The 15,914-nt window shown below is 51.3% G+C and overlaps 7 protein-coding genes across 7 annotated transcripts; 4 read left to right on the top strand and 3 right to left on the bottom strand.

Moving 5' to 3' along the window:
- Nucleotides 1-1,784: 1,784 nt before the first annotated feature.
- On the top strand, nt 1,785-3,797 carry BKA67DRAFT_535518 (uncharacterized protein; the record flags this gene model as incomplete). Its single annotated transcript, XM_046100029.1, has 1 exon — nt 1,785-3,797. The coding sequence occupies one exon, from the start codon at nt 1,785-1,787 to the stop codon at nt 3,795-3,797; it is 2,013 nt and encodes a 670-aa protein (XP_045958454.1).
- Nucleotides 3,798-5,639: 1,842 nt separating this feature from the next.
- Nucleotides 5,640-7,470, top strand: BKA67DRAFT_271770 (uncharacterized protein). The gene is made up of 5 exons (XM_046095884.1): nt 5,640-5,679; nt 5,765-5,955; nt 6,445-6,905; nt 6,962-7,020; nt 7,080-7,470. The coding sequence occupies exons 2-5, from the start codon at nt 5,861-5,863 to the stop codon at nt 7,137-7,139; spliced, it is 675 nt and encodes a 224-aa protein (XP_045958453.1). The 5' UTR covers nt 5,640-5,679; nt 5,765-5,860; the 3' UTR covers nt 7,140-7,470.
- Nucleotides 7,471-7,996: 526 nt separating this feature from the next.
- BKA67DRAFT_658501 (uncharacterized protein) lies at nt 7,997-8,368 on the bottom strand (the record flags this gene model as incomplete). The annotated part of the gene is made up of 2 exons (XM_046107290.1): nt 7,997-8,169; nt 8,290-8,368. 2 exons carry the CDS (start codon nt 8,366-8,368, stop codon nt 7,997-7,999), a joined length of 252 nt encoding a protein of 83 aa, XP_045958452.1.
- Nucleotides 8,369-10,031: 1,663 nt separating this feature from the next.
- BKA67DRAFT_658500 (uncharacterized protein) lies at nt 10,032-11,778 on the bottom strand (the record flags this gene model as incomplete). Its single annotated transcript, XM_046107289.1, has 3 exons — nt 10,032-11,364; nt 11,424-11,690; nt 11,747-11,778. 3 exons carry the CDS (start codon nt 11,776-11,778, stop codon nt 10,032-10,034), a joined length of 1,632 nt encoding a protein of 543 aa, XP_045958451.1.
- A 482-nt stretch (nt 11,779-12,260) lies between these two features.
- BKA67DRAFT_516723 (P-loop containing nucleoside triphosphate hydrolase protein) lies at nt 12,261-12,947 on the top strand (the record flags this gene model as incomplete). Its single annotated transcript, XM_046097843.1, has 2 exons — nt 12,261-12,579; nt 12,643-12,947. 2 exons carry the CDS (start codon nt 12,261-12,263, stop codon nt 12,945-12,947), a joined length of 624 nt encoding a protein of 207 aa, XP_045958450.1.
- Nucleotides 12,948-13,166: 219 nt separating this feature from the next.
- On the bottom strand, nt 13,167-14,107 carry BKA67DRAFT_516884 (ribosomal protein S5 domain 2-type protein; the record flags this gene model as incomplete). The annotated part of the gene is made up of 2 exons (XM_046097855.1): nt 13,167-13,884; nt 13,944-14,107. The coding sequence occupies 2 exons, from the start codon at nt 14,105-14,107 to the stop codon at nt 13,167-13,169; spliced, it is 882 nt and encodes a 293-aa protein (XP_045958449.1).
- A 231-nt stretch (nt 14,108-14,338) lies between these two features.
- On the top strand, nt 14,339-15,568 carry BKA67DRAFT_271690 (Pre-mRNA-splicing factor Cwf15/Cwc15). The gene has a single exon (XM_046095883.1). It carries the CDS (start codon nt 14,570-14,572, stop codon nt 15,293-15,295), a length of 726 nt encoding a protein of 241 aa, XP_045958448.1. The 5' UTR covers nt 14,339-14,569; the 3' UTR covers nt 15,296-15,568.
- The last annotated feature ends 346 nt before the right edge of the window (nt 15,569-15,914 follow it).

The raw sequence follows: 15,914 nt of genomic DNA, 5'->3' as shown, positions 1-15,914 counted from the left end.
ACTGATAGCCGTTGGTATTGTCGTCAATGGCTTTGTTTTGCTTTCCAATCCTTATAACTATAGAAGGTTTAAATGTGATTTAACCTCTCTAATTTGCTCAGAAAAATACCTCCTATTACGAGACTATTATACATTCAACTGTTATCCCTAGTATTAGGAACTTCCGTCTACGAAAATGGTATTTGCTACACAACCGGATACGGATGTCGACATTTTGAGGTTGATCGCATCAAACTTCAATCATCGAAAACTACCTGGGTTTAGCACTGAACATACTGAATGTACGAAGACAGAGTCAAGTATATTGTGCAAGTTATTGATATATGAAAAACCTCGAAGCCACACGAACTTGAGCGTTCGTTAGTCCAGTGGTGCTAAACCATCTCATTCCATATTATATTATTAGCTTCTTATTTAAGTCATGTACTTAAAGTTTAGTGGGCTTCAAGGGTATTTCATATTATATCAGTGCAAGACCATAAAGAATCAATTATACCCTCCGGGAAGTTTTGTATGCGCCGCTTGGCCATGAGGATTTGCACTGGATTAAAAACTGTATGTGGTACCCGTGTTTGCAAACATTCCGTTTCGGCAGGTACACGCGGGACTTGATCGTCGGGTCTCGGCAGGATGTTGATGAATGAAGCTCATACAACAACGGCACTGTGACCCACTAAGATCTCGGTATAATTGCGTATACTACCTTGAATACCCTTGGATAAATCTTATTGATAAAGCAGGTGACGAATCATGGATTGCGTGTCAGGAACTATAATGTATGCCAGACAGATATAGTCTTCTCCGCAGATGTCGTATGCAGATCCATTCTCCGCACAACCCGGTTTTAGTGTTGATCGCCAGGTGCTAGATTCCGATACGAGGTCCTCATCCTTGGCGGGGACATCTGTGAGACCCAGTCATACTCCAAGATTTTCCAAAGCTAAACCGCCGATTGCTCCGTGGAGATCTTTTGTCCTTGCATGAACAGGATCACTTTGGCTTGTCTAGAACGGCCCCGCGGTCGATCTGAATCTGTGAAGGGCAGCAAGCTCAGAGAGCAATTGGAGATTCGTCTTGTTTATCAGAAGCTCGCTTAGTCAATTGCGGGCAGACAGCTTGAAGCTCTCAAGCCCACACCCATTGTCTTGCGCTTACGCCATCCCGCTCTAGGACCACGCCTGGTTTCTTTCCCAATTGACCTACTCGACCTGTTCAGCCGCCAGCAGGTTCAACGTTCAGCGGTTCGCAAGCCAGAGGTTCTAGGCCTGTGTCTAAAGCTTGACAGGCCCAACTTTCCGGGAACTCGCGACCGACATCGAATCATTGCTCTGATCTATTGCCCCTCTGAGGTGGTCGGTGAAGATTAACGACAGGGATCTCAGCAATTTTGTCGAATTTCTAGAAGGCGATCAGAAGCCACACGAGTCTGTCGAAAAAAACAAGCCTCAGACAGGCATTATTCTCACACAGACGTCACCTTCATTTCATCGTGGAAGCTTCTGAGGTCACGCCCACGCAGCACAGCCAGCGTAAAACAGCGTAAAAGAGAAAGGCACAGCTCGGCACTCACTCCTCCCCGCTCCGATCACGCTTGTTGTTGGCTATCACGGTGAACTCAACATTTCATCACGACTGCCAATTCGCAGCCAAAAGCCACTCACCCAACCGCCACACACCCGCCGCAGAAGGATGCATGGGCTTCTTTGTTTATTTGTGACCGCTTTCGATCTGATAGGATAAGAAAGACGACGTAGGTTGTTGTCAGGCCTTGATTGTCGCAGACAATGGCAATGAACGACGCGACGAACCTCGTCTCCGAGCTGCTGGATAAGCTCTCGGAGCTTGAGCAAAAAGTGGAACACCACCGTCAAGACATGGCACACGAATTCCAGAAGTACTCGCGAGACCTATTACAAAATGTCTCTGGCGATGTGTCGGCTCAAGTCGAGCAGGCTATAAAGGATTCAATGCACAAATATCCCGCCCTCAAGCCTGGCCTGGACCAGAACAACCCTATCAGCAATGAGTCACCGTCCAGGCAGAGCCAGGGGCCGCGCCTCAGCCAGATCAACACGGGCAATGACAGGGACCGCAGAACAGAAGGCTACCATGCTCAATCCAAGGGAGGCAAGGCTTCACCGCCGCCGCTGCTGCCTCACACCTCGGGCACACCCCCGGATGCCAAAATTGAGATCGAGGATGGCGCACGCAGCCCTCACGAGCGTGAGAAAGAGTTCCAGGGTTTGTTTACACCGAGTTACTTGCCTTTGCTTGAAAGCCGAGATAGAAACTTGTCGCCTGTCAATCGCAATCCGCCGCCTGCACCCGCACCTGTACCTGTGCTCAGTTTATCCACCGCATTGCCTTCGTCTTCAGACCGAACTAAAGAGCTAACGAAGAACTCCGCCAAAGCTGAGCAGCCACCGCCACCTGCCGTACCGGTGTCTATATCTGTCTTGCGACCTCATCCGATCAGACGACCTACCGACGAAGACACCATCTCATCTACCACATCCGATGACAGCAACAGCACTCGCAAGCCATATCGCCGAAGCGCACTGCGCCGTTCCTCGAGTTCATCTATAAAAACAGAAAGCCCCCGCCGTGTGCGCTTCGAGGTTGAAGGCGGAGAGGTTCTTCCTACTGCATCACCGCCATTGTCTCCTCGCGTTGCTGAGCACCACACTTTGTCTCCCCTTGCGAACACTACCAATCTCCTGAACTCTTTGGTTGAGAAGGAACCGGTAGAGACGGCAGAGGTAGACGAAGAGGGTACCCTCCTGGGAAGTTCCCCGCCGACGATGCCTAGAAAGGTCAGTTCAACCGACCGACTCAAAGCCATGGCTCGAAGCTCCAGCGAAGACACTTCAAACTGGGCTATGGTCGGTAATCTGCAGGACATGGACGAAGACGAGGAAGTTTTGGTCATGGGAACTCGGAAAAAGTCCAACGCTGCTCCCGTCCCGACTGCTGATGGTCGCGCACAGGACACGGCCCAGCACACGCTACCTGAGACTTCTGGTGTTACTGTGGAATACGTTGAGGATACGAAATCTGAGGATCAAGAACAAGAGTCCTTTGATGAAGAGGACGAGGATTTGCTCGAGATGCCTGCTTTGACGTCCTTCAAAACTAGGAAAAGGTTCTCACCACCACACTCAGATACCGCCTCCGATGGCCGCTCAAAAGCTTCCCAAAGTGTTTTAACTTCCAACAACACAACCGAGAGAGCGCCTCAAAAGACACGCGATTCACCTAGCAGCGGCCCCCGCGTAGCCGCCCCCGATGATGACGAGCTTTTCGAATGGGAAGCCGATGAGGGCGATGATGATAACATAGTTCAAAAGAAGGGCGAGGAGAAAAACGTACAGCCTCAGAAATACATTGAGGAGGTGGATGACGACGAAGTGGAGGAAGAGTCTATCACGCCTGATGCCCAAGGAAATGCAGGCTCCAAACTCTCGACCTCCCCAGGAATTGCAATTACTCGACCCACACCTGCCCCAGCAACTGGACCTACTCGACATACCAAGGAAGCCGTGGGGTCCTATAATGGGCGGCCTTTCACGATATCCAGCGTTAAGGACCAGTCGATACTTGAGAAAGCTGCGAAGATGGGTGATGTCTATTCTTTCGTTGGCAGTGTCGATGGTCGAAGTGGTGTGGACGAGTCGATGAGCTACCGGCCCGACGTGACGACATTCACTGGAACGCCGAAGAGTTTTAGTCAACGATTTATGATGGAGGAGTTTGAGGAGTCGCAACGAAAATCACCGACCAATGGTGCGAGAGGCTGAGTGAGCGCAGTGCGAAGGTCGCGGAATGCGCACGTTGAATGTATAGACCTCCTGATGCCTCGAAGCAAAGGCGTAATCGTGTCTTCTATATTTCTTTGTGCACGAAACTGTCACGATCAAATATGCTGATGGATGTTGCATTGGTTTGGCGTTTGGTCAGAGCATTGGGGGGCTCTGATTTGGTACATTGGTGGTGCATTGTTGAAGGGCACAAAACGGGGCGATCAGGCATATATCATCTCACGACTCTCTTCTCAATGGGACGTTTGGACCTCTACAGGATTTTCTTTTCTTCAGACGAGTATAGCATTAGGGATCATGCGTCCACGGGGATGATCGATAATGTCAAAACTACATGTCTAAGAAGGGCCACGTATTTGCAAACGAGTCTTGATAACAGTAAATGCCTACACTGGGTGTAACGTGCAATTAGCAGGTATACTATCGAAGAACCTGTGACCAAGACTTGTGTGTATTATTGGGTTTACAATGCGGAGGTTGAAGCGATGATGGTTAAACCTTAGCATCCTCGGTGTGACACAAAGAAAACTGACGGATACTTCGCGCGATTTTTGTCACGAGGTCACGAAATGTTGCCTACGACATGAACATTTCATATGTGAAGACATCGTAAGGGCTGTGCTGGGCAAGCGTGCTATTATCTTTACGGCTATTAGCCATTCATTTATTAGGGCAGGTCAATTGGCGACAAGTGCTAGCGAATCACGCGCATGGCCACTTTTGGCAACTCCATAACGATTTAATAATCATCACCCCTAAATGCTCATAATAAATCAATACCATGAATGCTATAGACAGTCTTCGTAAGAACCGAGTATCACTATTTTCAGAACATTCCCTTGATATGAGCGGGGTGAACTGTCAATGGTGTTGCTGCTACGCAACACTCGATCGCAACGCCAGGATTTATCGAAGTAGAAGAGGTGCTAAGGCGTCATCTCATACGGGATGGGATGCGCGCTTCAATGAGATCTTGGGGTAATCGATCGAGCAGCACTCACTACTCCAACGTAGGCAAGGTAGGTGACCCCAACTGTTCTCCGTCCCCTAGGTTAGCAGTCACCTTATCGCCGAACATGGGTCGCCGCAGGTAACCTTACCCAGAGCAACTATAACCAGGAACTTGCCAGATTTGTATCCATGTCCGGGCTCCGCTTCAGCGCCGATTGTCGGTTGCACAGCTCCGCGTTTTGCTAAACGTTGAGTCGCAGGTTTGCACGAGTCCCCGGTAAGCTTAACTCTAAATTGTTCTGCACTTACTTTTTGTTCTACTCCAGTGTCTTTTAACCGAAAGGATGGGCTTAGCGGGACATATTAAGCTATACGTGCAGAATATATGGTCTATAATTAGTTACTAGACCCTATACTCATCCTCGGTTCTGTCCCAACCTTCCTTACGGAGCATCCGGCCGGGCTTACCAGCTTCATGCTCCGCTTCCAGACTCAAATCCGCTCCATTACTGGTTGTGATATAGAGCAACGATATTGGTGACATACCTTCCGTGGTAAGCTAACCGAATGATTTTGCACAGCCTAGAAACATGATATCTGCAGAAAGAATGATGGCTGGTCCTGTTTTGGTAGAGTTCATCATGCAGATCCGGGTCATACCGACGATTTCGGGTCACATTGCTTAGGGGATCTCTAATGCCTAGATCCAATAAACAGCCTGTTTCACTCGACATCAGATGTCTGACAACTATGGCAACCCTGTCACGCACTTCACATCCGTGTAAAACTGCAACCGCTATATCCAGTCAAGAAGCATCAACTGCCACACGCCGAGAATGCAACTCTTCAAGTTAGCGTCAGGCACAGAACTATAACTACCGTTTTATACATATCTCTATATTTATGATAGGTATGGATTAACCAAAGTCGCAAATTAGTAGTAGGAAGTGGTCTACTTAAAGGAAACTGATTCCCATGCTTTGGCTCTATTTTAGACAGCCACCGCAGCCCAAAGATCCAGATATTGGAGCATAGTCATTCATTAAATCATCACTCGTTCAAACCACACAGCTACACCTCGAATCTGCAAGATGCATTTCTCTGCAGTTCTGCTCGCGGCTTTGCCCGTCACTGTTCTGGCTATACCAGCTGCTGTTGCTGACTTGCCCGTGCTGTCGTTCCCTGGGTGAGTCCGATATTTTTGAGTCTGATCCCTGGAATAAACTTATGCCATATTCCCCATGGTCGATACGAGTTATGTGGCTCTTGTATCGAAGTTGGGAGACCTTGTCACATATCAATTTCCTTTTCGGGTCGGCCAGCAGCCTAGTATCATCTCCGTCTGGAACTCTACAAGCAACTTCCACTGACTGTCGTTTTTCAGTGGCGGTGGTGGTGGCGGTGGTAAGAACCCTGGTCCTGGCGGTCCGGGCAACGGGGGCGGTAATGGTGGTGGTCACAACGACCCTCACCCTACCACTACTACTACCACTACTAGCTCCAAGGGCGGCCATATCCCTACGCCTCCTTTACCTCCGGCTCCTACCAGCACCAAGACGTCCTCCACTTCCACCAGCTTTTCTACTTCTACTTCCACCAGCTTTTCTACTTCTACTTCCACCAGCTTCTCTACCTCTACCACTTCTACCTCCTCCACTAAGACATCTACTACTAGCACTGAGACCTCTTCGTCCTCGGCTCCAACCAGTTCAGCTCCGACTGGAGTTACGATTGAAGGTATTGCCTACGCCGGAAGCGGCTGCAACGCAGGCAGCGTGGCCGGCGCGATCTCGTCCGACGCGCAAACCATCACGCTGCTCTACGACAGCTTCGTCGCGCAGGCGGGACCGGGCATCACGCCGTCCGAGGCGCGCAAGAACTGTCAGCTCAACCTGCAGCTGAGTCTGCCCCAGGGCTGGCAGTTCAGCGTCTTCAAGGCCGACTACCGCGGCTACGCGTACCTCCAGGACGGCGACAAGGGCGTCATCAAAGCCACGTACTACTTCTCCGGTGACTCGACCCAGGTGTCCAGCCAGCTGGATCTCAAGGGCGCGTACGACGACAACTACCTCAAGACGGACGAGTTTGGCATCGAGAGTACGGTCTGGTCGCCCTGCGGCGAGGAGGGTCTCTTGAGTAAGTGCTTCTTATTGAGGTGGGCGGCTCGGGGAGATACTGATTTGGGGTCCCAGACGTCAACAGCGAAGTTCGCGTCACTCCTCTTAACACCACTAACATTGCTCTGCTTACTGTAAGTGTCTGCACTCTTTCTCTTCTCTCGGTGAGTGGTCACTAACGAGAATTGTTCAGGTCGATTCTACCGACTTGAACTTCGAGACTGTCCATTACCTCCAGTGGCAGACTTGCTAAATACTTTTCAACAAATTTTGAAGTTATTTTTGGGGATATTTTACAATCAGTGGAAGCATTATGCTGGGGTTTCATTTATGCGGCAATCAGTTTCCGTGGTATCCATGCATTGTTTTCAGTTTCGGCAGCCACCGGTTCCTGACGTAAGAATTCAACCAACTCCTCAAATATGGTGGGCTAAGATCGAAATCGAAACAATACAATGATTCAATTCTCAATTGGAGGGATTCGTCCCCATCTCCACCCAACTACCTTCGTCCTTTCTTTTGATACTGTAAACGTGACAGTACTCATTCCCAGCGTCAAAATTCTGGAATGATCCCAAAGGGGAGAGGCGATGCTTCTCCAGTAACTAGGAGGTCGGAAATTCAACAAGCTGATATTGTCAAAAACCAACTGTGGCTCTGTTAAGGACCACCAGGGTGTAGAAACAAACGAGACAAGTAAGCAGCCCCTATACGCCTTCGACGAAGAATGGACGTTTGTCCTCGCAACCTTTATGAGATTTGCATAGAATCGGATGGATTAATACAGATGATCTATCAGATGCTTTCAGTATTCCTTCATGGATTCGACTGGTTGAAATAGATCAATGGGCAGCCCTTAGTGGACGATACGTATAATCTCAACGAATTCATGCAATTCACTATATGAAATCTTAACTGCTTCACAATAATCATGTTTAACCCCCTACACTCAGCGTCTACAATTGAGGTAATTGATCGAAATTACGACCCAAGCAACGAACTGTGCAAGGAAAAAGAATGACCATTTTTTACATTCCTCTATCGAATATAATTTGCGTTCACCACTACCGTCCCTCGCCTACTCCTAACAAATATCGGCGAACATGTTTCTTACATGCAATAATCGCTCTTGCCGGACCCGCCATCGACACAGTTGCCGCAGTAGACCTGCCAGCGGATCCACCCATCGCTGCCGCAGCTGAACAAGGAGTGGTCCTCGTACGCCTTTTGGGTGGGAAGGTTGACCCGCTTCAGCTCGTTGTCGATCTCTGTCATGTATTTTCCTGTTCGAAATGGTTAGGCGCAGCTGGCGCGAGGAGGAGGAGGAGGAGGAGGAGGAGGAGGAGGAGGAGGAGGGTTAGACTTGCCGACCTCGAGGAGATTGTATCCGCAGTAGTTCAGACCCTGGGTACAGGCCCTGGCCTCGATCATGGGGTAGAAAGAAGCGGCCAGTGCCAGGAGGATGGTGACGGGCTTGGTCATTTTGAAGACGGCGATGAAAGTTTGATTTGAAAGGGTCAAGTTTCGTGAAGATGAAGTGTATTCGATTAGAGGGAAGCGCTCTATGTTGATTCCGTGTTCCTACTCTCACTTCAAGGTCGGGGAAGACATCGCACTTATAGTTATTTGCTTGTTGGCTATTCCTGTCTTTGCCATGTATATGCCGTGTGCCTCACATCTACAAAGTTCAAGTGTACTGCATCTTTCGGTCTCAACTGGTCAGCCGTCCGCAGTTTCGTGCGCAAAACCAGTGTCGCCGATTATGCTTCCATAATGAGACCCCGGCCGCCCTTGGCGTAGTATAGTTTTGTGTCTGACTGGCATACATTTCGTACATGGCCGTATACTGATGGGGATAATAAAATTGGAGTTGCAGGCTATCAAATGAAAGACTGCACAAGAACGACATCCCCGCTCTTGGCTGTGTTACCGTAAAGCCCGATGGGACTCCCCAGCGCTTACTCCAGAGAGAGTACTGTGGACAAATTCCAAAGTTCTGGCCCCGGAGTGTCTACATTCGGACTTTCCGATTCTATATAACGTCGAATTTCTTGATGTGGTTGCTGCAAGCTCTTGACCGCCTCCCCGAGCTGACGGTGAGGCGGGTAGAGCTGAACAGGGAGCGCTGACGCATGAGCTGACAACCGAACCATCCCCGAAACTGTCATTTGTCTCTTTAACAGCGGGCGAGTGCTCATACGAAGACTGTCTAGAGTGCCATGCGCGCGCGGAAAAGAGTCCAGCCGGCGACACCGGCGACCATGCGATCGCTGCGGTCATGGGCGTCTGTATGCTGTTGTCCACTTTAGCGTGTCGTGAAACCTATCTGTGAAGTCCGCGTCAACTGCCACGCACGTCCTGTCCTGGAACTGGCCACGGCATCTCGATAAGCAGCATCGCCGACACATGGTACCTACCATATGCACCAGCCCAGTCCATGCCGCACAAAAGTTCGCTCGAGAGTTTGTTGTCAGCCTGCGCTTCAGCTAACCCCCACCGTGCCGCATCTCAAGCATTATAATCTTAGTCATCGGGGACGACAGTTGACGAAATGACCTCTGTTGACGCAAGGAAGAGCAAGCATAAAAGCAAGCAAACGCGCCGTGGTACTGCTTGATGGAAAGCTGAGCCGCTAATCGCACTGGCTTAGGGTATTCTTTAGCTAAGACGGCCTCAAGTGGTGCTTCATGGAACCTCGGTAGTATGGTTGGGATCACCAGCTAATGATTAGATCACTTGTAATACATCAAATTATGTTATATAAGTTGGAGTATCGTACTTGTTTCTTTCGTGGTTTCGAATGAATTGGGCAAGTGACGCCTATGAAAGTTCATGGAGAGTACAAATGACTGTTATCGGATTTCGACTAATGTACCGTGGAATAACCTCGCTAGCTGCTGAAATCGACGGGTAATTTAGACGGACAATTAATAGCAGATCATGGGAGAAGATGGGATAATATGGTTAAATCAGTTGATGCCTTTATTTGTGCGACTTTCGACAATTTCCAAATAGACAGCTTGAACGGAGCTAATTTCTCGTATGATTACCGGAGGACTCTTATGTCGCGGAAGCAGATTCACTAGACTGAAGAAAGAGACTGTGTTGTGCCAGACCAAGTTAGGTATTTTCTCGGCGTACCTCTCTACCTGGAAACACATTCGGCGCCGAAGACGCCAGCTTCAGCGGCGCCTAAGCCTCCAAAAGCAGCCAATCCCCACGCGAGTGCTGCACTCTCCCAATCCAGCTCTTTGGGCGGTAGAATATCACCCTCAACCACCTGACTTGCCTCCGCAGCTGTAGGCTCATACGCCTCGTCGGGCTCTGCAACCTTCTTCGGCCTTCCACGTCTTCTGGCAGTGCCCAGTACAGTATTGTCACCTGCCACGTCCGAGCCAACACTGCTTATACTGGTTCCGCGAGATTTTGGGGGCCCGCGGCGCCGCAGTTTCATGCCGTTCTCTGTAGCCTGCTCGTTCGAATCAAACTCTTCCTTGACAGCCGAAGGAGTAGACCCATGGTCAGCAGCCACATGGCCCGGCTTCTTATAGAACGGGACCGTAGACAAAATGATGCCCTCGACGTCTGTTGCTCTGACAGCGGTCCAGATTCCGAGACTGAGAGCACACAACAGCACGTCCCAGCCCACTGCTGCAACCACCGGATGATCTCTCGTCGAGCCGAGAACCTTGCCAATAGCAGTGGTGCTCTGCTCCCAAGTTGATCTCTCTGCAATGTCCCATGGTAAGAAACGCGAATGGCGATGATAATGTGAATCGGGCAGATTGTAACGCAAACCGAAGAATGTCGCCTTGGCATGCAAAGCGAAGCTGGCGAGAGATATGAGACGGAATAGTGACGTGAAAGAGCTGTAGGCATCATGGGGATGCGGATGAACTGTGCCCCAAGAAGTAGGTACCACTTTCGAAACAATCAGTGGGAGAAAAGTTGACAGGCGGGTAACAAGTGCAACAGTCACAAAGGATGGCGTTTCAACTGCGTAGGGCAGGATAAACAGGGAGGCAAAGTTGACCAAGACTGCCCCGAGGAGTAAAGCTGGATGTGGACACCAGTTTGTCGGCTTCGGAGGTGATACGGCATGTCTAATGCGAGCCCACCTCGAAGCTGGCATCGGAACTACAGGCAGCTCGAGATGGTCATTTCCAGCTGCGATAGGGGCTGGCGTGAGAAGCAGGGCCAAGTAGAAAAGATTCTGAGCAAAGGACAGGCTGACTAGATGAGCCAAGGCAAGGAATGCGGTAAGCAGAGGAATGTGTCTGCGACGACCCTCGATGGCAAGCAATATGCTCCACGAGATAGAGCCAAGGTCAACCTGCTGTCCCCACCAGAATCGGCGTGCCTTCTCAGCTACGATCTCGAATGCATCATAGTAGATGGGCGTGTCATCCAACCATCGCGCTAGATACACCTGGCTTGCATTGTGTGTACCAGGAAGGAAACCCTTATCGCCGACAAGACTGGATGTATGAATTAGTGACGAAACAACAGGTTTTGGGTTTTGCACAGAAAGACCTACCGATGAGGAAGTTCGACGTCTCTTTCGTGGGCCCAGGCTTTGTACGAGAGAACGGCATAAGATAGAGACGAGTAGGTCGTAGAGACCAACGCCACGGCAGCAAGGCCGGCAAAGACGGGAGCCAACTTCTTACGCCATTCTTGGCGGCGACGAGTGTCCTGAGCTGGGGAGAGTGACTTGTACGACGTGTATAAGCTTGCGCCTACGGCATAAGTGAGGTAGACGACGAGACCCAGGTGAGTAGTAGATAAAGCTAAAGGGATATAACTAGTGAGACAGTTAGTGTTCAGCACTGCATCGGGCGGATCTAGTCGGGAACTTACCTAGGCGGGTGCTCAATAGGCACGGGCGCCATCTTGCCTGCAGTTTATCTGACGCGATCAATCTGTGATCAAAAGTGAAGATGGTGTTATTTTGATGTGAACTCACGCTTCAGACTGCTCCCGGAAGTTGGTAATCGCGTAACTGGCCGTGTTATTAGTGGACGACCGCGAGGGATGCAGGATGACGTCCTGTTTGCTGGTGGTCCCTTTCAGGGCAAGCGCCAACGTTACTGAATGCACCATGTAGTGCCGACTAACCTTGAGGTTAGTGTAGATTAGATGGCCCAGCAGCCGCTAACGCACTGCTAAAACCAACGCCACTAATTCAAGCCCCCTGTTCATCCCCAGCCCACCATGGCGGCTCCCCAATCATGACAGGTCGCATGCGCCGTCTTCAGATCAACCACTTGTCGCGGACATCCACGGTGCCACCAACTCGACAGCAGACCTCTCTCGCTGGATTCTTACAGCGCGGCCTCCCTGTGGTAGTGAGCAAATACAACAAAAGCCAAACATGTACCACCTAGCCAAGGGCCTGTACCGGCTCGCGACGAGCAAAGAGGAATACTCGGTAATTCTCCTCGGTCTCGACAACGCCGGCAAGACCACCTTCCACGAACAGACTAAGTCGCTCTTCATGCCCGAACATCCGGATCCGAAGCTGAAGACCGTGCCCACCGTCGGCCAGAACGTCAGCACTCTAACATTGCCCGACATGTACCTCAAGATCTGGGACGTGGGTGGCCAGATGTCCCTCAGAAAACTGTGGCAGAGCTACTATTCCAGTTGCCATGCCATCGTCTTCATCATCGACAGCACGGACATCGGAGATGGTCTGCTGCCGCTAGGGTCCGCGTCCGACGGGGGCGCCGACGGCGACGCGGCAGTGGGGAAAGAGACTCTGGGGAGACTGGACGAATGCCGCTTGGTGCTCGAGGACGTGTTGCAGCACACGGAGGCGGAGGGCGTCCCGGTACTGGTCCTGGCGAACAAGCAGGATCGCGAAGACTGTGTGGAGGTTGTGCGGATCAAGGAGGGCCTGGTCAAGAAGGTGTTCGAGAACGAGAAGGCCGGATCAATCAGAGACTCGAGAGTCTTGCCCGTCAGTGCGCTGACAGGAACTGGTGTGAGGGAGGCAGTCGACTGGGTCAGGAGCAGGGTGAAATGGAACAAGGAGTCGCGGCCGCCGGTCATGCGGTAGTCACCGCTCGATACGGACGACCAAAGGGACCTGGGGAGATTTTATGGATACGAGTGGGTGCATTTTTGGGTGGCATATGCGTGGCGTTCGGGGTCAAGATTGCGGACTACGGGGTACAGCTTCATCAAAGACAGTGGGAGCTGCATGGGATGGCTCCGCAGGTTATTCTAGATGGTGGGTATCATAATATTTGCAATTGGCGTTGGCAGACATGCTCTGCTACCTCTCATTCTCTGCTGACAGTTCTGCCAAAAGTCCGCCTTTGTCCCTCCGTTTCGAGTCTTCAGCCAGCCTCTGGTCCAGGAAAGTCGACAAGGTCTTGACCTGTTGCATGGCAGTGCTGGCGCATTGTACCAACGAGACAGCCTCGACAGGGGCGCCTCCAAGCTTGGAGACTTGGCATATCTCTCCGTGCTTGTTGAGGCTGATGGTGCAGCTGCTCACTCGCAACTGCTCCTCCAGCAGTGTGGCATCCAGCAGCACCATGTCGGCATCCTCGCCGAAGAAGCTGAATGTGACACACAACGGGGTGTGTAGCCACGACAGGGCCACGGGCTCCCTCTCGGCAGGTGTAAATACCGTCAAGGTCTCTCCCTCCATGCTCGTGTCAGGTTTTCTGAAGTGGCGTAATGCTGCGACGACTGCGAGGCAGGATGCATCGATCAGGTTTCCGTCATGCGATAGGACGTGCAGATCTACTCTTATCGACCACACTTTTTGACCTGCCACAAGACAGAGCGACTCGGTATCCAGGGCATTCGATCGCCGCACTGTCTTCTCCAGTAGTCTCGAGAGCAGGACTTCAGTCTCTGTAGGTCTGTTCACTTCGAAGGCCGGGGACGCCATGGGACTGAGCTCGGTAGTGATTGTGAAGATGCCATCGAATGGGCGGTCGGTGTAAGGCACTGTGACTTCGGCAGACACCTTGGCGAGTACCCTGGAAAGCTGTGTCAGCAGGATTGTATATATATGGTTTGCGACTCAATTTGCACCCACCTCGTCTTGCCCAGGGTGACGTCTGCGACTCCATATTGGTCTCCGAAAGTGAGCTCCAGCTTTCTGAATTGCTCAAACTCGCGGCCGTCCAATCGATGGCCCTCTTGCAGAGCCTGGACGAGAAAGGCTTTCTCGTTGAGGGAAGGTTCGGCCTCGCGCGGCATGGTCAATGGCAGTGAAGAGAAGTGGTAGATCACCAAAATTCAGAAAGTACGGATAATGTATGGAGACGGCTCGCTCTACAATACATGCGTCTATGGGCGGTTTGGAAAGGTGGGATGCTGCTTGTCTGGTGGGGGGCTCTCCAGCTGTTTACTGTAGCTGCAGGCGGCTGCTAATGCTAGAAAATCAAGATCTTGGGGGGTTTCTGCCAGGCGGTCAGGTCCCCCGGCAGACCTGAAGTCGGTACTTTCATGCCTGGACCACCGATCTTCTAGTGTTTAGTCGCACTCTAACCTGACTAACCTTGGACTAACGTGTAGTCCAGCTTCGCCAAAGCTACTTTGAATTGAACCGCTCGCATCGTCGCATCAGACCACCGATAGTTTCACACGCAACACCGACCAGCTGCAGCCTTCTCAACCTCGACTGACCTTGCTGGACAACACACACAAGGAGGGATCATCATGACTACAGCACACAGGCCCACCTTCGATCCCGCTCGTGGCAAGGAAGCCCTGCGCGGTCCTGCCTACCACCAGCGCCTTCTCCCGGCGCACACTCAACTCAAGTTCAGACAGCCCGGCCAGGGAGGCGACGCAGATGCAGATGAGCCCCGCGATCTACGCGCAGAACTCCTCGCCGCCGAGGCTGCCCACTTCGCCAAGAAGAACGGCACCCCTCTCCCACCATCTGGTGACCATGAGCCCATCTCCGGCGGTGCAGCCTCCAAGCGACCTCTGGAGTTGACCTCGGGCCAAGAAGCAGCAGAAGGAGAAGACCTGGAAGCCAAACGGAGAAGAGTGCTAGAAGAGAGTAGAGACATAGACGCGGATTCAGAAGAGGACGACGAAGATGAGGACAGTGATGATTCCAGCGACGACGACAGCGATGATGAGGCGGCAGAGCTCCAGAGAGAGCTGGCCAAGATCAAGGCCGAACGCGCTGCCAAGAGACAAAAAGAAGAGGAAGAGCACGCAGCAAAAGAACAGGAGGAAAGAGAAAAGGACATTGCCCTGGGCAATCCACTGCTGAACAAGCAAAACTTCAACATGAAGAGAAGGTGGGACGACGATGTCGTCTTCAAGAACCAAGCACGAGGCACCGAGGAGAAGGGCAAGAAGAAGGAGTTCGTCAACGATCTTCTGCGCTCCGACTTCCATAAGCGATTCATGGGCAAATACGTTAGGTAGACGCGCTACGCCTCCGACATGGTTCGAAAAATCAGTACTGTATTGCATGGTTCGAGAGACGTCCACGACGAGTTCAGGTCATACTTTCCGGCTTTTGTGGTCACGGATCTCAATCAAGCACGTGTGCCAATCGAGAGCATCGATCTAAATGCTTGGCTGCACCTTGAGTATTTCGCTAGGGTAGATGCTGGGTCCAACCATTGCGCCACTTCGCAATACCCTAAGCTTATTCATCTTCTCCACGACGAGGTATTCGATCCCAGACCGTTCCTTGGGCGTTATTCATTTGATTCAATAGGGCTGTTACTTCTGGCAGGTGTACAGGCTTTAGTTTCGGTATTAGAAGGACATCTAGACATCAGCATCGTATCTCCTCTCGGGTAAAATACTCCTTCTTGGGCCGAATCCCGTGAGAATACGACCGCTAGGCTACCAGAAGAGATGCATCAACAAGGGTGTAGGCGTGGCCCAGAGTAAGGTTAGTTTTGGGTAGATAGCCTATGAACACGTAGAACCATCACAACATCGCCGAAGATCACGCGTCACCTACTCTGAATGACTCAAGAGTTCAAGCATGCCTGCAATGGGTATAGCAAACGGGGCATATAAAAGTCTCCAG

This window comes from Truncatella angustata (genome assembly GCF_020726525.1).
Source record: "Truncatella angustata strain MPI-SDFR-AT-0073 chromosome Unknown BKA67scaffold_4, whole genome shotgun sequence".
In the NCBI taxonomy this organism is placed as follows: domain Eukaryota; kingdom Fungi; phylum Ascomycota; class Sordariomycetes; order Amphisphaeriales; family Sporocadaceae; genus Truncatella; species Truncatella angustata.
Note: the sequence above shows the minus strand (reverse complement) of the source record. Positions and strands in the feature narration are given on the sequence as shown.